General features: G+C 45.9%; 1 protein-coding gene across 8 annotated transcripts in view; it reads right to left on the reverse strand.

The window, feature by feature from the left end:
- Positions 1 to 9: 9 nt before the first annotated feature.
- The window catches only part of ATP6V0A1 (ATPase H+ transporting V0 subunit a1), a 30,133-nt gene continuing 9,794 nt past the window's right edge, over positions 10 to 20,348 (reverse strand). For 3 of the 8 annotated variants that reach the window (XM_035347459.1, XM_035347456.1, XM_035347457.1), the window contains exons 10-23: positions 19,172 to 19,384; positions 18,383 to 18,533; positions 18,036 to 18,175; positions 17,095 to 17,252; positions 16,550 to 16,640; positions 15,638 to 15,756; positions 15,116 to 15,332; positions 14,395 to 14,502; positions 13,596 to 13,670; positions 11,046 to 11,153; positions 10,364 to 10,381; positions 8,409 to 8,526; positions 7,791 to 7,962; positions 10 to 1,637 (exon numbers count right to left, since the gene is read on the reverse strand). In XM_035347459.1, coding sequence (XP_035203350.1) covers positions 1,544 to 1,637; positions 7,791 to 7,962; positions 8,409 to 8,526; positions 10,364 to 10,381; positions 11,046 to 11,153; positions 13,596 to 13,670; positions 14,395 to 14,502; positions 15,116 to 15,332; positions 15,638 to 15,756; positions 16,550 to 16,640; positions 17,095 to 17,252; positions 18,036 to 18,175; positions 18,383 to 18,533; positions 19,172 to 19,384 — 1,782 coding nt within the window. In that variant the 3' untranslated portion in view covers positions 10 to 1,543. The remainder of the gene's footprint in view (positions 1,638 to 7,790; positions 7,963 to 8,408; positions 8,527 to 10,363; positions 10,382 to 11,045; positions 11,154 to 13,595; positions 13,671 to 14,394; positions 14,503 to 15,115; positions 15,333 to 15,637; positions 15,757 to 16,549; positions 16,641 to 17,094; positions 17,253 to 18,035; positions 18,176 to 18,382; positions 18,534 to 19,171; positions 19,385 to 20,348) is intronic. The other 5 variants (XM_035347462.1, XM_035347460.1, XM_035347463.1 and 2 more) reach the window with 3 other exon arrangements.

Consider the following 20,348-nt stretch of genomic DNA (forward strand, 5'->3'; position numbering starts at 1 on the left):
CACCGGAGGTAGTGCAGTTAGTTTAATTTATAGCGACCATCAGCAACACGTTCCACCTGGGCAGGACTGCTGTCGCTGCTCCAGCTGCATTTTGATTTTGTCTTTCTGCAAACACCCTTGTAAACATACAGCAAAGTCCGCCTGTAAACACAGCAGTGGCCCAGAAGGTGACGAAGCGCAGCTCCGCACGCACACGTGACACCACCTGCACCAAGCGCGCCCACCTTTCCCCTTTCCCCCCTCTCACCAGCCCTGCGCCGCGTGGCATTTCTTCTTCAGCTCCAGGTTACGATGATCCTTGTGATTATTCTAAGCTGTCCATACATAAATACTCCAGATCCACTGTGACAATTAAAAACAACACGTTGACACACAACACGGCCACACACACACACACTGCTCCTACAGCTACGGCACGGTGAGGGCAGGAACTCGCTCATCTCGCGCAGGAGAAAAAGCAACGGCTGCGGGGGGAAATTACGGCGGAGACTCCGGTGCCACGGTGAATTTTTTTGGGGGAGGACCCTCTGGGGAAGACCCAGCCTCTCTTCTCTCTTGAAGGTCCTCTTAGACCCTCGCCACGACAGCGTAGGCACGGGGACCTCTGCTTCTGCAAAAGCTGCTCCCGCTGCTGTGACGTGCACAGTGGGGACGCGTTCTACCTGGTGCTACCTGTAAGAAATGCCACAGCACTTTCTGATGTACCCCACGTCTGCCCAAAAACCACCCAATCTCTCTCCGTCCATCTTTCCGGACGTGTTTTTAGGCTGATCTGTGCAGGCTGGCCCCAAGGCACCTGCACACAGGCAGCAGCAGGGCAGCAAAGCCCCTGTGCTCACCAGACCCCAGAAACAAGGCCAAGCCAGGCAAAGGGCGGGTGTTTCCCCATCACTAAGCGCAAAGAGAACCGCCCTGCACTTCGTTGAGGCCCCCTGAGCCGTGCCCCTTCATCCCAGCACCTCAAGCCTTGTCCAGAGTTCAGAGAAGAGCTGAATCTCCAAGGGTAAGAGGGTGTTTTTGCCAGATTAAGAAACATTGCACATGGGGAAGCACTGGAGGGAGGAGAAACAGACCCTGAACTGCCCATTGCTCATAATTTAATCAGAGGCAGAGACTCGGATCCACACGTAAAGCTTCCTGTGAAGATCTCTTCCTGAGCAGCAAGCTTTATGCAAGCTGAAGTTGCCTCGCCTTTTCTTCTCCATGTGCTTTTGTGCCCACTCAGCTGTAGCTGCGTTTTTCTCCCGCTGCCCTGATAAGCCTGCCAGGAAGCTCACAGCACGAGGACACTGTCACACACCACACTGACACTTCATGCACTTGGTATCTTCAGCGGTAAACGTCAGGAAGGAGCAGTTTCTTGGATCCGGTGTCACTCACTACTCGGGAACGCCAAAGCTCTCGGCTTCGAAATTCCACGGTAACACTCGAATCTGCTGCAATAAGTTATTTTCACTAGGGGAGGAGCACATGCAAGTCAGACACACGGGACAGTACTAGCCATAGGTCACAGACGCTTAACACTGCTGGAGCAGAGGGATCTCTAATCGTCAAACTTCCCTTCGCGGATGGTATCGAAGGAGAAGGGGAGGAACTTGAACCCAGTGCCAGTGTAGAACTTGTTCTGGAACTCAATCCTGCAAGAGAACAGAGCGATCGCTCGTTAGACAGGCGGGTCTCTCACGAGAGCTGGAGATTAGCAAGAACTCCATTCAAAAGCAGCTGCTTATTGACCACAAAAGCAAGCTTTTGAGGAGGAAGAAGTCGGATTATGACGCAGCACATCGACTGGCACGAAACCCGGTTTGACGTTTCTGGAACGGAGCAGAGGAAAACTGGCAAGGTACTGATCCCAGCGCCACAGGCAAGAAGAAGGGCAACAAAAATAAGAACTCCTGAACCGTGGTATCGTTTGGAAGCACCTAGAAGCACCCAGCATCTCCTATAGGATCACGTTACCTGTAAGATCGCGTTAATAAAGTTCATTTTCACCACAACAAAGCTCAATCGCACGGTGCTGCGCTCGGACTTCCTCCATCAGTTGCTTCTGTTTATTTACTGAAGCATATCTGGTTTTTGCCCACATGACTCCTTCTCCCGAGCTGGAGCTGTGCCTGTTGTCTGAAGCTGAACATTAACTTAGCCTTGTTTGCCTGCTTCCCCTAATAAACTCAGTTTAAAAAAAGAATTATTCTCGAGAACTGTCCAATGGTCAGCAACAGCTAAATAGGGAGAGAAAAAAAAATAATCCCGTGATTCACAATAAAAACAAGCACAGTGTTTCAGGAGCCCCATGAGCAACACTTTCCATTGCGTGGCCCACTAAAAAACCAAAGTCTCTGCAGGAATCGGGCGGCAGCAAATCGCACAGCTATTCTAGCACAATTCAGAATAAACAGGGAAAAATCTCACTGTTTTTTCTTCAAGTTGGAGAATCGCGGCCAAGTCCAGAGCTGAGGGTATTTCAGCTGGCAAAAAGCGGTTTCTCAACAGAGCTCAGGAGCGAAACTCAGAAAGAGAGCTTTGTGCTAACGTGTTCTGCTGCCTGTTTGTGCCGATAAGCGGAGAGTTCCCTGCAGAGGAATCCCTAGGATGAACAGGATTTTCCGTGTGGGAGGAAGGGCTCCTTGCCAACGTGCTCCAGTTTTTCAGGAACCCTGATAATCTCCTGTGACTAAGTGACTGTTCTGTAAGCAAAGGGAAATAAGAGGCAGACGGTTGGGTATCTGACTCACACAGAACCCACCGTAAATGAAGTTTTAACCCCGATGATTAACTGTTCCAGCTGGCCCTGCCATCCAAAAGCTCCTTTTGGACAGACTCGGTTACAACTGGCCACAACTGGATGCCCGAAGCGCAAGGAGAGGCTGTTGTAAGGACAGAAAACCAGTGAAAAAGTTTAACCAGATTCCACAGCTTAAACCGTGTGTTTGTCCCGCAATTGTCCGCAGAGTAATGCCCAGAACCCAAGGCCCTTCTCTGACATTAGAAATTGCTGTTCCCAGGGTCGGTCACTCTGCTGCACGCTAGCTTTATTGCTAAACTTTGTGCCTCTCGGTGATCAAGTTCTGCAGAAGAATTTACTAGACAGCAGTGCAAAGTAAATAAACAGAGCAGAAAAGGCTTCCTGGTGGTTTGCATTCAAGAAAACCCTCTCTTCAGCTTTTTTTTTGGGTAGCAATAGTTAAGCGTTTGCCGGCCTGAAGTTGCGTGGATTTTCCAACCTGCTGGTCGCGGAATGACCAAACCGCTTGGAAAAACCAGGCAGCTCCCCGTCCCACCGGGAAGCAACTGCAGAGACATCTGTTGAACAGGAAACCTGCCTTGCAGTTAGCTCAAGTGCAAATTCCTGCTTGGCATTTCTCTCCTTAAAGGAGCGCGTCGATGCCTGAGCTGGCAGCGACTCCGAGGGTAGCCCACAGCGCACCTTGCGGGTGCGAAGCGAGCAGGGTGTTTGTGCAGAGGCTGCTGTAGCCTCTTTTTCCCCTCTCTTTCCCCAAAAGGACAGCAGCTTCACGTGCTGTGGATCGTTCCATCCGACACTTAGAGCAGATGGCCTTTGAGAGCAGTACCGCGCTGGGATGGTCACACTAAAGACGTACCCTGGCTTCTGACCTTTACGAAGGAAAATAAATACATTTCTGGCAAGTGGGTGGGGAGCTGGGCTTTACTCCCACGTCCGCTGGCTGGCTTGCGAGTGGGATGCAGCTCCAGCACGCCCACGCCTCTCAGAAAGCAGCACTCCCCCTCGGTGGTTGCAGGCCAGGAGCAATGCCAGGGCAGGGCAGGGCCTGCCTCTCTTCTCGGTTTACAGCTGAGAACAGCCGTCTGCAAGGCACCGCGGGACTGCGGCTCTTCGTTTACTCCACACGGCTGTCCGAGGCCGACCACGCTTGCGTTTGAAGCCTGTTTTGGTGGCACCGCGCAGCCCCACGGCCTTTGGGACAAAACGGGCTCTGTGTGAGCTTCCCACCTGCAGGCACCTGACGTCGTGTGAGCAGGAGGAATCATTCGGATCTGTTCCGCCGCCTCCAAGGGACTCAGCTCATCCTTGGGATACCTACGAACCTGTGGCAAACAGCTCAGGCAACGCGTGGCGAAGAAAAAAATCACGTTTGTATCTGTCTCAAGTACATGGTGAAGTGCACACGCCCCCCAGGGAAGCTGCTCATGCACTCAGGAAGGAGAAACCAGACTCAAACCTTCAGCACCAGCAGACAGCCAAACCTACACTCGCACGTGACTGGGAACCGCTCTCTCCACGCCGACGGACGTGGACTGAGGTGTGGGAGCTGAGACGTGCCGGGGTGACTAGAGCCAAGCCTGGACAATGGTTTGGCCGCGGCATTGGCAAGGGTAAAAACTCCCAGCCCTGGAACTGAGCCTCTGCATCACAGCGATCTTTTATCACTTACCTGTCTCCTGCAGAGCAGCACGAACCCCGCTCTTTGCTGCTCTGAATTAACCTGATTTGCTTTGCATTACGTCTGCTGCTATCCATTTTTTTCCAGCAATGGCCTGCTCTTGGCATGTATTTTAAGGAAAAGAGCTTCCAGATCTAAACCAAGCCTAAAACTCTGCTTTAAGCAGGCCGTCAGCTCCACCAAAACAACATTTCTGCATCAACTGATGATGCTGTGACCCGGCTTTGCATCCAGATACAATAGCCTCTTTTTGGGCAAAGTCTGTGTTTGCTTTCATCAGAACTGCTGACCAGCTTATAAAAAAGTGAGGTACGATAACAAACAGCGACGGCAAGCTACGTTACCGAAAAGCAAATACATTTCACATTTCAGAACCGGGATGTTACAATGCAAGGAATTAACCACACAACACGGGGTACAGCTCGGACAGCTGCTGAGTTCCAGCAGACTTCTGATAAAGGAGGCTGCGATCTTGGCAGCACTTTGAGTGCTTTCCTCCACCTCAAAATGCCTCAGAAAAACCCAGCCTGCAGAAAAAATGCTCGCTTTCTGAAAAAGCACGCAGCAAATCCTCCTCACTTGGGAGCGACAGGCAGAGCTCGGGGAAGAATCTGTTCTTCCCACTGGGTGACTCCTCCTTTCCAGGAAGGCAGAACCACCCACACCTTCAGAATTCCAGATAGGTGACTCTTCTCCCAGAGCCACAAAATATGATCTGCTCTTCCCAGGACAGCTGCATTTGATCCTCCACCCCCCCGCCCTCTGAAAAGGAAACACCTACCACTGGAAACATACTGATTCCACGTTCAGAAGCAAAAAGGAATGTTAACAGTGTGTTGTTTTGAACAACTGCAGGTGCTTTCCTTTCCATTGTGATAAAGAAAACCCAACAAACCCCAAATAATTCCAGCACGTCACCTGGGGTGTGGAATTGCTGCTTTTCAGTCCCTGAGCTTGAGAAGATTTCTCGTAAAACTTTTATTTCCATTCTCATACAAGTTTGAAACACACGTTCAGGGGAAGTATCACAATCCAGAACCTCAGTCCTGCAGTTCTCCAGCAGGTGCCTGGCCTTGCTCTGCATGGCACCTGTGATCCACGTGCCTGCTGCTATTGCTCAGCTGGATTTTTCCTCTTTGCTTGCCGATTCAGTGACACGCACCTTCCCTTTAAACATTTCTAGACCATATTTTAGTCCTACTTGAGAAATAGCTTGGTAATGTGAAAAGCCACCTCTTTGCTGAGCTGTAAACTCCAGTTCACCCTCGTTTCAGGTGCTCTGTCAGCAGGATCCCTAAGTGTGGTCTGTGATTATCAGCACACGATAAGTACCTGCAGAAAAACACGCCTTCTTAACCAGAGTAAAAGAGAAGAGGCCTTCAGAACCACTCAAGTGCTGTTATTCGGAAGCATGCCACAAAGCACTGCAGTCCAGACAAGTGAGATTCTGAAAATCTGCTAATTCACGAGCCACTGAAGATCAGGAACGCCACACGCAGCGTTCGGGTGCTGGCTGCTCTGTGCTGCTGGCACTGGCATCGAGCAGGGTGTGCAGGGCTCTCTTCACACCGATGCAACCGTGCAGTACAGTGACAGCAGCGTGAGGATGAGGAAACACCAGCCAGTCAACAAGAAGATCTCAAGTGACTGGTATGATGATTTCTAGGCTGGATGCCAGGAAAAAAAAAAAAAGCAGCACCATCCAGCAGCCATTTGCAGGAGCAGCCCCCCCACGAGAGGCTCCCTCAGCACAAGATGGAGACAGCTCCGAACTCCTGGGCGAATCTCGACTCGCTCGAGGTACAGAGCCCAGGCACACCGCGATGTTTCAGCGTGCACTGAAGCACACTTGTCAACGGAGAGCACAAGAAGACAAAGTTTTCATTCCCCAGGAGATGGGGAAGAGTGCAAAGAGACTTCTGCTTGTTTGTTTCTAAAAGGCACTGGCTTCCTTTTCCACTTAAGAGACTATTTTTAAGAAGTGCTCAGAACAGCCTTTTTCTCCCGCTGAAGCCAAACAGAATTCTCCTTGTGAACTTCACGCGACTTCACTTTCAACCTAGCAGGAGAGAAATGACCAGAAGAGGTGGCAGCAACCAGAACTCTCCAGAGAAGAAGCACAGACTCACTCTTCCACGCTTTAGCCTGAAGAGAACCCCAGCAGGGAGCACAACCCATTCCCATGCTGCTCTTTTGATTCCACCGGCACACCAAACGGGGAATCCGGAGTGGAACAATAGGTGCTCTTAAATACGGACCAGAGAAAGCTCTTGAACACTTTCCATATTGGGTGCAGAGAAAGTGATGAGCACTTCAGTAATTCCTTCTGGTCCTGCATAAACAGGAACTTAATCATGTGAAAGAGACTAAGGAAGCATCAGTAAACAGGCAACAGCAGGAAGAAAAATTCCTCTTACTCCACAGCACCCCAGAAGGCAGACAGACAAAGCCGCCCTGTGTTCTATGTGAGGTCTTACGAAGAGGAGCAAAGTCACATGCAGCACGCCGAGCTACAGCTACAGTATCACGTGCACACAATAGTTCACGGCCGAGAGATTTGAAAAACAACTTATAGAGCTCAATGGGAGCTGATCTTTGAGCTTGTAGTCCTAGATTTTGCTTCCCTGTAAGTCAGCAAAATACCCTAAAGAAAAGCCTATTTAGAACAGATGACCACGTGAAAAAAAATCTGTTATTCGCAGTGATACGTGCGGGGTAGCATCCCTTTGCAGGTAACTGCAGCCCAGATGCACCGATCTGTTATTTTCCTGCCTGTCACTTTACACCTCCTATTCAAACAGTCCAATGGCACTAAGTTTTCCTCGTAGAACAGACCAGATGTGAAGGGAACTGCAATCAGCAGCTATCGCAGCACGTCAAGGAAAACAAACATTGGGACCAAGCAACAGAGCAAAGGACAGAACAAAGAAATCCCACCGAAAGCCAAAAGCACACTCATCCATCGAGCACAACCTTCCGATCCCATTGTTCACAAAGCTTCACTCTGATTTATTTTTAACTGCAGATCAGTTATTCCCCATCATTTCTAAGTTCATGCATACAATCAGGAAAGAAGTGCATTACCAGAAACGAGAGGGAAAATCTCTGGTCCTGTTAAAGGCTTTCTACTGCCAGAGCACATCTGCTCTGGGGCATTCAGGTGTTTAGATAAGATCCGTGGTACTCTAGCACTTCTGAACATTACTGATCTCGACTCAGTCTTATCCACTACCCCCATTTTATAGCCTTTTACTGTGTAACAGCCAATTCAGTCTTCTGGAAGATGGCTGGGACCACGGAGTCCAGGTGACATCCATTTCCTTACCACAAAGAGCTCTACGGTTTCTGAACATTCCTGTAACTCACCAGTGCAAACGAAGAGCATGGAGAAAAGCAGACAGGCCCTCCATGACCAGGAGAATTGCTACCGTCATGGCAGCAAAAGCAGCAAATATGAAGAAGAGGCCAAAGCTTCCACCCAGACTCCTCACGCTGAGGCCAACGTGGATCACCATGGTCCAGAGCACCTCCGAGAGCTCTGCCAGGAGAAGGGAGAGGAGAGGACTTTCAGAGCGTTCAGCGAGGTTACAGTTCATTTACATAGCAAAAATTGAAGTCAAGCAAATTCCCATCATGACAAGGTGGGAAAATTCAGAGGAACAGCAGCTTTTGCAGGCAAGTAAACCAGGATGTTGCCCCCACCTGTTGGGAGCAGTGCAGGGCAGACTACCTGCACAGCTGATTTTTGCTTTATTCGGGGTTTTAATTCGCATCCATCCCTGACAACTTCTAGCAGAGTGCTACGCAAGCAGATATTGGTGTTTAGACTTCATCACTACCAGCTAACGCGCACACGGCTCTGTCCTAAATCAGCAGCATTTGACACTGCTGGAGAGAGCTCTGGGGAAGCTGCTTGCATTCCTGTCTTTGGTCCAGGTTGATTGTGACGCTGATCCAAATTTCTGCTCCGGAAAGAGTACTCACGTGCATGGGCTAAGCTGAGAGCCCAGAGCCTCAGGTAGGACGCGGTGTTTGAGATGCACCCCAAGCAATACTCAATGGTGTGGATTGCCTGGTACACCACCGTGTCGGCAAAGTCGAACTGCAAAGGGAACACAGAAAATTACCAAAGCTGCAAGACTTGCAAGCAGGAAACAGCGGCTGGCCGGGGAAACCGAGCACACTACCTGGTGCTGTTACCACGGACAGCGTGGTTGAAGTTAGACACTGATACTGTCTTCTCCTGGTTTAGCAGGTCAGTTTTACAAATTAAAAATGAATTCTCTTGTCTGAGGAGGTTTTGCAGAATAATTGTTAACTGCTTGAATATTACTGGCTTTCATGCTCTATCATATGAAAGCAAGACACTAAATTCAGCCATGGGCTTTGCCAGGAAAAGACCGTTCAGCAACAAGATGGTATTCATATGAATTCACCGGTAAACTGCACGGACTTCTATAAAAAAAAGGAGACAGCATTCCAAGTCGATACTGCGCATGTATGTACCCTTGCTACAGGATCAACAAAAGCATTTCAGAAGATGGGAACTTTCCCTCTTTGAAAGCAAAAAGAATGCACAAAACAGTCTAGAAGAAGTCACGTGTGCACAATTCATTGGCAAAGCCTTTTTTTAAAATAATAAATAAAGAACTCAAGAAAATCTGCCATAAAGGACAGTTTCTTACTGTGCAGCTTGGGAAAGCATTCCCTACGTTCTGGATTTAATCCATGCTTCAGAAAGTGCTCATATTTAAGTCAACGTGATACTTTAAAGACATCGAGTGACTCGTGTTCTAGGCATGCAGAGCAAGCTATTTATATTCTTATTTCTCCCTTGGTACATCCAGAGCAATAAATATTTCAAACAACGAAGTTAAATGAGCTGTCAAAAGCCTGATTTCTTCTCCACAGAACGCGGACTGCAAAGTTCTTTAATAAACGCTGCCCTAGCAAACAGTACCACCTCCCAGCACAGATGGCACGTCAGCGTGCAATACATGGAATGTGACAAATATTTAAACAATGACAATTTACAGCCACATGCAACTGCCGGAGTGACCGCTACGGAGAGAGTCACCACTATGCTAAGGAGCAGAAGAATCAGCAGGATTGCTTTGGCAGGGTATTGGCAGTTTTACACATTTTTCACAGGATTACTGATATACAGAATTAACAGTACACCGGCGTGCTGATCCCCTCCACCCCACCAATTCCACACGGGCCCAGACGTAATAGGACCGCTTTCCACATAACAGAACCACTTTTAGCATAATTTGTGACCTCGTTGTTGCAAAGCTACCCTAATTTCATGGCATTTATACTTTTTTTTTGTAAAAAAAAAAAAAATTGGTTACCTGATAGCCGGAAACCTACAATCAACTCAGCATGAGAGTTCCAAAAAACCACTTCGTTAATACTCATTCTTGTTACAAGTGTTTATGAATGAGCAGTTTCTTACCACAGCCTCTCTTCTACAGAGATACTGGCTGGGTAAGTTGTTGAGCGGTATGAAACCGGACTGCTTTTGCTGTATTTACTCACTGGCAACAACTGGTAGCATCCTTAAAGTCAGTTTGGGAAAAAACATCTCAAGGTGGTGTTTGTTGCAGTGCAGAATTACCAATGACAACAGAAAGCAAATGAGACTTAAAGTTCAGAAGCAAAATCTTTTCCATTTCAGACCTCTGGCTTAGCGGCTTTTCGGGTAAACTAAGAGAAGATCTGCAGACATAAGACACAAGCTAAATAGATGATGTAATTAAAGGTCTGTTAATGGGTATGACATTGTATGAAGAATTAAAAATGGCCTGTGATATGTAAACAGCTAGGTCTTTCGGAAGATAAGGTGCCATGACATAACATGTTTAACTCGGTGTGTGGTTTACGCCAATGGGAAACATTCCAGATACACATGAATGCAAAGCTGGCTGTAGTCTTACCACCTCATCCTCTGTAGGCTTGAAAACACAAGTTTGCATTTAGTGAGGTGTCTCAATCACATTAATCACGAGCACATTCAATAATTCCCTCCTAAACATGACACAGTAAAGCAGTTACACACTACATGCACTAGGGAAGCAAGGTAATGCTGGAGAACTGTTAAGACGAATGAAAAAACTCCCCAATTAAGAGACTGTCTCCTTTTTCTCCTCTCTCAGAAGTAAGGCAAAGCAGCTGAAGAAACCCCCAACAGTCAGAATGAACATGAACTGAGATCTCACTACTGCAGAAACACAGCCCTTGGACTCCGGCTAACTGGAGAAGCAAGCAGCACAAACGCACTGCGCTTCAGCCAGAGAGGAGCTGAATACGCCATCTGGGAGTACTCTGCAGCTCTCACTGTGTAGCCTCTAAGATGATGGTTCCTTGTGAGGAGCACAAACAAAGCCACTTTTCCCTTTATCTGCAAATTATGCTGCCTTTTTTTTTTTCCCCCCCAGAACTCCTGGGAATGACCAAAAGATGGTCTGCGGTACTTTACTGCTATGAAAATGCTTCACTGAAGAGGCTGCTATTTAAACAGCTTGGAAATCAGTAAATATCGTCCAAAAAAAAAAAAAAAACTAGCACATTCTGCTACCAGGTGCATTGGCCTCAGACAGAGGCTGGCCAGGTGCTTACCTCTTCCCCCTCCTCAGAATGGGTTGACAGCTGGTCATGTTGAATGATCTCAGCATCCTCCTCGGTTGGTCCATTGCCCACCCGGATCCCGCCAAAGTTGTGTGTCCCCTAATACATGCAGAAAAAGAAAGAACAAAGCGTTGTTGGTGCTTTATTACAAGAGCGGGTGCTTCTCATGCCTCCAAGTGCAGCAGCAGTAGCTCACAGAAGAAGACAAGACATTAAGGCCCGGGTTAAACCAGCTGTACAATTCTGTTTCCCAGCTCGGATGGGAAAGATGCTGATTCCTGCTAGGGTTGGGGAGGGGGACAAAAAAAAAAGTCTTCCTGCATGAATGCTTGATATATTTCTCTAAAGAAATTGCAATCCTAAGTAAAAATAAATGCCACATCTCTCACAAGAATGTTTGCTGTAACTGATGTGCAACAGAGCAACGTTTTGCCCAGCAGCTGCTGAACAAGCACTCAGAAGGACTGAAGCACCACTGCTGTAAGTGAAACAAGTCACAGAGGGGCAACTCCGAGCAGAACCGACCCAAATCTGTGCGCACACACGCCCGCTCCCCACCAGTGCCAGGCACACTGACACACGTGGGAAATCAGACGTTCCCTTACTTGGGAATTCGGTGTTGTGCAAGCAGTTCCTTTTATAGACATCGGTTCTGACACTCAGCGTCTGACGCTCGTAAATCTGCGCCCTGAATAGGGAAGAATAATCCACAAAGCAAGTTGAAGCTTTCCTCTGGTAGAATCACTCGATGACTGCACTCGCTGCACAGTTACGGCAGGCTTCCTCCTCCATGCTGTCTCACCACCACCAAGAAAGGCCGCAGAGAACTGCTCAACATCTGATAGTGGCCTCGAGCAGAGCTTTTATGCACTGTAACGGCACATCAGACAACGAAGGCCTAACTTGCAGATCACTATTGTGGGATTTCTGTTCAGCGAGCAGCTACGTGCACTGTACAGAAGGATTTCTATTTCCTTCCAGGTGTTCCAAAGACACAAAGTGCTCGTGTTTGATCCGAGGGACTATAAATGAAGACCTCTGAGCCTGACCCACCTAAAGAGGTGGGCTGAAATGCCACAGATGGAAATAAAAGCCCTGCGTTCAGCTTTAGGACTGTACCAGGGTCATTTGTAACACGGAATGTAAGCAGGCTAACTAGCAACGTTCATGCTTATAAGTTCAGGGATGACAACACAAAGCGAGGAGGATTAAGATTCTGTTGCTTGCACAGCTCATCGCTCCGGTGTACGAGCGGAACAGCCTCTCAATGTTCTTTCAACCAGTTTGTTCTTAGAAGCCTGTTTTTACTTTAAGCCAAGTTATAAATTTGCTATAACTACCAGACATGAATTAAAGGTTTTGTCAAGTTGTTTCTAAAAACAGATTAGGTAGCTGGTTTTGCTTTGAAAATAGAAATAAGATGAAAAAAGTTAGAATACGTAAGACAACGCTTTGAGTTTTCAGCATCTTTGAAACACTAAGTTACTGGTGAATAGCATCAGCACTCCATTTCTACACTCCTAGCCTGGGAGAATTTGTACTTTTGCAGCTTTTTCCTCTCACCCAACTTGCATCTGTCCTCTGTAGAGTCCAAACTAAACACAGCTCCAAACGCTCCAACCATTTATTTTATACTCCAGCCACACCTCACACAGAGATCTCACTCGCAGCTTCTTTTACTGGGAGGCACTCGGTACGTTGGATGGATTATGCACAAAAATCCATTGTTATTTCTGATGTTTCTGTGAGACTACTGAAAGCTTCATGATAGAAACACAGGCCAACAGCTAAGAAGTTATCCTCAAAGCACCTTTAGCACGTAAAGCACTCAATTTGTTTCACTGTTTGTGAGATTTAAGCTTCCTAGTTGGACAGGTAGCATTCATAACTCAAACCAGTTTGAAATATGCAGTACAGAGGAAGAGATAAAAGTTCTAGGAGCTGCTGCGATCTTTGTTCCACCAGAAAGCTTTCACATGGAAGGGCTGGCTAATGGTTTGGACACAAATAAGGAGAAACAACTGCTTATTTGTGCATAACCATTTTATGGTAGGTTTTCAGTTCAAGCGTCTACAAGGGCGCAGATGTTAGAAATCCAGTAAGTACTGGTATGAGCTTGCTGGGAGGCCGTCACATAAACATGATGTTTGGGAACACACAATGCAAACAAAAACGCTTCGCTGAGAAGAATCCTCAACTAGCTTAAACAAATATGCAAGAAAAGGAAAAAAGGGGAACTTAACCTGGGGGGATGTGGTAGCAAGGTATTCTTGTGCTGCTCTGCAGGTTTTGATTTCAGCAACACTCCTGCAAAGTGTCTCTGCATTCTGTGCACATGGAACTATTGTCCACCAGCCTGGTAGTCCTTCCAGAATGTATCAGTTATGCTGAACTCTGCTCTTTCCAAGACAAAGTGTCCAAGACAAAGTGTCTTTCACCCTAAAGGTGCAGTTGTCATTCACTTATGAAATTCAGATACATTCCATGCTCTCTTGAGAATTAGATAGAAATCCATCACGTGATTTTTTTAAATCCACTCACTGTTGCAGCCGCTGCTGCCTCTAGTGCCTGCTCGTTCGGGACTGTGCTGACTTGGGCCTCCACGGGCTGCCCTTCCTGATAGTGAATGGAAGAAAAGAAAGGGAGGAGGAAGAAAACAAAAAGAGAAAGGGAGACGAATGGAGGGGACATGGGAGGATGAAAGATGGTCAGAGAAGGGAGAGGGAGTGTCTTTAACTGAACTGATCTTTGACTCACTTAACATCCTAAAAGCTGTCTGCCATTCATGCAGGGAAAATTTTCAAGTATCCCCAGTGCACATGTGCCAGGTCCCTGCATTTTATATAAAGATACTTTACAGCACAGTTGGAAACCTACAGAGTACCCCAGGAGATAACCTCTCATGTACAAGTGAAAAAAACAGACTTCTGCAATCGTTACTTTTAACCATCCAAACTGCTTTAAGAAACATGGCCATTAAGTTTGTCAGCCACGAAGCTCGCTTTGCTTTTAAACTGTCATCCTAGCAGAAGCACAGAAATGCCTCCAGCAACCAATAAAACTGTTCCCAAACCAGCTGACAGTGCTCAAAGCGGTTACGTTGCTTTTATCATTACCAACAGGTAGGGTTTTGAAAAGTTGACCTGATGCTGGATGCAGCTCTGCTGAGCAGGCAGGCAATACTTGGTCTGCAGTAAAACCCACCTGCCTCTCTGACTAGGAGAATGCAAAGAGGCTTTACATGTCACAGGGCAGCGTGAACTCATGTATCCAGGAGGAGAACAAAGCTTTTCAACCGTAGTAAGTTTTCATATTGAAAATATACCAGGTAGTCACCCACCAAGTGCTTTCTCCTTAAATACTGATGACGAAGGACCAGAGGTTTAGCTACCAGCATCCACGGCACGCACAGTAACGCCACCACCACCAGGAAACACTGGAGCCCTTGCTGTAAGAGAAACAAGTCTCAGATGATTTAGTGGCAGTCCACGCTCAAAAAACCAAACCCTTTCAAGAGGTCTTGCGCAACACTGAGTGACTGAATTCCCAGAGCATGTGGATGCTTCACACACTCTCTCTCCCCCCCAGGAACAGCAACATAAGCTGTGCTTGAGAGCTGACTGCAACTTGCCTGACTGTACACATGCCGTGTACACCGATCGTGGTTTAGATTAGGGAAAAAGACAAAGGATTCCGCAGGGAATGACAACTTGGCAGATACCTGAGAGTGCTGTGGGGAAATCGCACTAGCACCTTAGCTAAGCTTCAAGGCACCGCACTGCAGATGCGGGGCAATATTCCTAGTGACTTTTCACTATTAATCTGGATCCAAATATGCTGGGGGCACAGCTGACTTCTGTTTAGTATGATGTAAGTTCTCTGCAAAGGAATTATTCCTCCCTTCTTCAACATTACATGGTGTCAGGCTTTGGAAATGATGGCACGTTTCTCCTCAGAGAAAAACTGTTTAATGCCTGATTTTACAATTATTATAAGGTTATATTAGAAAGATTAATATCATGAATCATCTGTGATCTTACTATTCTAGCAAGAGCACGCACCTGCCCTTTGTAAAGCATCTTGTTACTGGTATCACCATAGGAGAACAGAAACATGTTGATAAAGTGTATTAAAAGGCTTGGTGCATCCTTTGACGTGTGAGCATCGTAGGCTGTCCATTTGTAGAAAATGAGAATAACAAGGTACCCAAACAGTGAGGACATGAAAATAATTTCTGGAATAAATCCAAGGTAAATGTTCAGTGGCTTCTTAAAATATCTACAGGAAAAAAAAAGGAGAGTTTGAAATTTATATTTAGTTAGCATTAGGCATGTGTAGGGCAAAAACTTTTTAAGAGTAGGGGAGAAGCACCTCTGGAAGAAAACTGCAGAGGCTACACATTTCTATAACGTTAGGACTTAACACAGTTAACTACTTAACATTAATGGTTATATGTACACAGAAATAGCTGCATTATGCCTTTCAGTTAAAGTCTACTAGACTCCTGCATTTTAAAACAGATACATTATACCCAGAGAAGTTTTCCTCCCTCCCCCATCAGGAAAGCAGAACAGAGCACTTACATGTGGTTGAGAAGACTCAACGTGACACCAAAGAGCATGTGGATAATGCCAAGAATCACAGACATTTTCATCTTAAATGAATTGAGGAAGGCCAGCTTATTGGTGGCGATATTCCAGATCTGTGAAAAAACACCCCTAAGTCAGCCAAGCACCAGGTTAAAGGAAAACAGAGAAGAATGAAAGTGTTCTCTTTAAGCTAAACAGTATTAACCATCCAGAAAGTATCAGGCTCCAAGGGCAGGGTTCTCTGTTTGTTTTCTAACACAGATGTGTTTGTCATGCAGATACCTATTCAGGAAACAATCAGACAAGCTTTCTGATAAGAGCACTTAAAGCAACTGATCCCACCATCAGAGCAGGAATCCAGCCTTGCTTAATTTTATGGTAGGCAAAAGTTGCAGGCAAAGAGCACAGAGGCTGTTACCTTGACAGAAAAAGAAATGTTTATCCATTTCAATCAACAATTACACATAGAAGTTCTGATTTTCTGCACTTCCTCTTTGATGTGGAACTCACAAATTTTTTTGTCAAATATTCTAAGCACAAGGAGCAGCATTATTGATATAGGCAGCTACAAAGTATCAGGATCACTCACAAACGTACATTTCCAGGACTGATTAGAAAGACAGATAACTAACGTTTTCCGAAGTGGAAAAAAGAAAAAGTAACTTCATAAAATGATTTGTGTGTCTCATGCCAGATTTGATTAAAAGCTGTAGGTTAGAAAGGATGAGGAAGAAGCCTTTTGTGGCCCCAAGTCTTTCTATCCTCCATTTAGCGCCTCTTAGGAACATTTTCATCATTCGGGACTGTTTCCAACACTGACAAAGACTTTCATAGTGAACTGGACAGACACTTTTCTGTTTACACAAGACGTTCATAAAGGACAGCATAGGAAGGAAGGGCTCTTACCGGGTCAATGCCAAAGGGATACGGTCCACCAAACACCCCTGGAATAGCAGGGTTCAGCTGAAGCAGAGGAGTAGTCTCCAGCAGAGCATCTCTGTTGGGGTATAAGTAGATCATATAAACATTAGCACTAGCAATGCTGGCCTGCTTTTAAAAGTAATAGCATTCTTCCCTTGTGAGAGCAAGGAATATCCCAAATTGAGAGAACTTTAAGGTTCCCACGTGGCCCTAGAGATTTGCCAGATGAGTAACAAATCTGTCTCCTGACCTGTTATTCTGTGCCACAAGGAAAAAAGATTCAGGGGACAGGAATCTTGCCTGAATCTCATGAATCTATGAGAAGAACGGTGTTAAAATGCTTCCGTATTAATTTTCTGAAAACAAGCTGGTTTGAAACTTGATGGGTATCACATTTACACCCTCTCTTCCAATTCTACCCGAGCCTGAGTTCAGAAGTTTTTGCTTTACTGGCATGTGAGGATGATGGATGAGGTCACCTACTCGTCACTCTCACTTGTTAGTTATGTAATTACCAACTGTTTACTCACGACCAATTGCCTTTTGAGAACATTGGCCGAACGCTCCATGATGAACCGAACATATTAAGAGACTTGGAGAAGCAGTCATTATAGATGAGGCCCGTGTAAGTGGAGAATAGTCCCATCAGTAGAATGATGTATCGACCGCTAAAAACAGTGTTGAACATCTGATATTAAAAAAAAAAAGAGAGAAAAAATCCATGAGAACAAAGGAATTCTCTCATACAGACAAAACAGTAAAATCAGTCAGTTGCAGAACAAGCAACGCTGGCCATATGGACTAAAAACACAGTCTTCATTCCCATGTGGCGAGGATTAAGGGTGCAAGAGGTAACACTGCGAGAAGAGAAACCAAGCACGGGGTAAGTTGGCGTGACTGCGTTTGAAGAATCTGGAATTAGCTGAAGAGGATAAGTTGCACTCCACGCAGTGATGCAACCCCCCAGCTGGCAGCATTACTTTGGAACTGAGCAGAGCTGACCCTGGTCCAGCTTTCTCCACGCTCTGTCAATGCACCTTAACTCTGATCTGCCTCCTGTCAGCCTAAGCCTAGATCAGCAAAAGGAAGAATCGTGGAGATACACGTGTATGTGCACACACACACACACCGGGAATTTTCCAGTGACTGGATCCCTTTATAATCCAGCCAGGTTTTGGGGCGATCCATTTACAACTGCTTAGCTGTCCAACTGCACTTGGTAAACCATTTCCTTTAAACATCTGAAAGGAATCATTTCCTACAATCATCTGAAAGGAAAATCCCAGGGTCTGACTACAGAATGATGCTACTCAGTCTGTGGTCTACAGGCTTGTCAGTCTGCTCGCGAGCTTCATGAATTCCAAATGCAAGGAGTAACAGGCATTTTCAATTGAAGAGGGGGAAGATGCAAGTAAATCAAGTTGCAACTCTCTGCTTTAGATGCCAAGCCGAGCATGCCATGTCTCTTTACCTCATTGTCACTTTTCTGTGACAGAATACGACTTTCCCTAAACACCATCCAGACAGCAATCAGAGTCATCAGGATTCCATGGCCAAAATCTCCAAACATCACAGCAAACAGAAATGGGAAGGTAATGATTGTGTATGGTGCTGTAGGAGAAAAAAATGACACTCCTAGTGCGCTGTATTTGAGTAAGCCCAGACTTACTACAGTACAATTTACATGCAATACAATTCCCCAGGTTGTTCCCTGCTTCTGACCGGAGTTAAGTTCACTAATAGAAATTTTCATGCAGGACAGTCAACACTGAGAAACACGACGACTAAAAGAAGTTACATTTATAAGTATGGATTTACCTGGATTTATTTCCCGATAAGTTCCAATGCCATAAGCATCAACAATGTTTTGAAAGCCACAAGTAAACTTGTTAGTTTTGTTGTATGTTGGTGGGGTCTGATTAGTTTGCATCCTATTTAAAATGGATGGGACAGTGGATCCACTGTGCTCCTGTTTTTAAAAAAAATAAAAAATCAGGACTAGAGAACATCCCCAGAGTAAGGGAGGACAGAGTAAAACATTACTTTCTTGTTAGTATTTGTTAAGCTGCAAGCTTGCATTTTTGTAGCCTACTTGTGTAATGAAGTGTACTGGAGCAGCTGAAGAAGGCTGCCAAGTCTCCTCTGCTCTCCACCTCATATTTCAGGAGGAGAAGCGCTTTTACTATGGAGGAGCATTTTACTTCCTTATTTTCTAAAACAGCAAATGAAGAGACACCTGACTCTTCATTATCTACCTGAGCAGCAAGCTTGCTAATGTCCTGGATAGCTCCCTTCAGGAAGCTGCACTGTATATAAACAGCAGGACTACAAAGCACAGCTAGGTTAACCAAGTGACTCCAACACAGAAAATCACCTGATCACAGCATTTTCCTGAACTTCAAGGCTTACACAACGTATTTAAGGTACACAGCATTACAGCTATAAGCCACGACTCCTGCACGTTAAATAAGCTGTCCCCTGTAAGGACTGACTCAAACAGCCCAAAGGGACGGTTTCCAGAAAAATCAATTAATCCACGCTGCGTTTGCTGACAGTTGATAGTTGGCTTGAACAGAAGCAGATAGGAGCAGCGCAGCAGATACTCACAGTGCCTCTCCTGAGAGCAAACTGGATAGAATCAAGGTCAGCAACGGGACACCAGACTTCAGCAATCAAGCACTTCTGTGTCACATCGATATTGCACAGGTTCAGGGTATGGTAGATGGCCTTCATCTTGCGTACTTTGATGAACCAGACACGGATATTTTTAGCAGCTGCCTGCAGAACCCTTTGGCGATGATCCTCTGTTTGGTTCAGCACCTTTCATAGAGAAGTGGGATAAAAATGAGGCAAGATCAGTAGCCAAAACCTGCAGCACACAAAAGTGCGGTGAAGTAGGGCTTACCCAGAGGACGGTTGCCTGAGCCCTGACCCCCATCCCGTGCACAAGACTGCCACATGCCTGCAGTATCTGCTTTAGTCTCCATATTAATATGTTCTGTTAAAAGGTTTTAGGGCTTCCTTCCAGGTATAGCCTTTGAATACTTTCCTCCTCCAACTCCAAGCCAGTGGTTACTTCAAACAATGAACTGTTCTGTGATCACAAAGAAATTTTTTCCTCCACTCAGGTTAAAAGAGCAGAGAAGAGTTCTACAAGTGTGGTGTACACTGCCTTAAGAAAACACAAAAATATTACAACAGACTTTAAAAAAAATAAACTGAAAAGGAGAAAGTATTTTCTACTAAGGGTGTTTTCCAACTGGAACAAGTCTAACTCAGGCCACGTCAGACTCCCCGTCTGGAAAGTCTGATACTCAAGGGAAAGCGAGGACACAGGGCACAGCTATCACATGCAGCTTTGAATTCTAACAGTCAAATTGCTTCTGCATTCTTTAGAATTACTAAACAGCTGCACCACACAACTTCCAGCTTGAGAGAGGTTCTGTATAAGATAAGGCGGTCAAATTAAATCATTTCTTCTTCTAGCTCCTGAACTTTTTCCTTATTTTCATCTTGGATCCCTTACATTTTTCTGCATTATGACATACTGCCTTCCTTCCTTGAGGCAAGCACCAAATTATGCAAGCGTGTTTTCAGAACTGGAAGCACTGTATCTTCTTAACATGAAGATTCTTCTCTGCTCCCTGGCATACAGCTCTAACACTGTATTTACATGTATATAATTAACTACTCAGCCCTCTGGAAAGTTCAAACCACCTCAGCACCCTAAGTGCTGAAAAACAAAACAGCAGAACAGAAAGCCTCCAAACACCTTCCTTGCACT

This window comes from Oxyura jamaicensis, chromosome 27 (assembly GCF_011077185.1).
Source record: "Oxyura jamaicensis isolate SHBP4307 breed ruddy duck chromosome 27, BPBGC_Ojam_1.0, whole genome shotgun sequence".
Lineage (NCBI taxonomy): Eukaryota > Metazoa > Chordata > Aves > Anseriformes > Anatidae > Oxyura > Oxyura jamaicensis.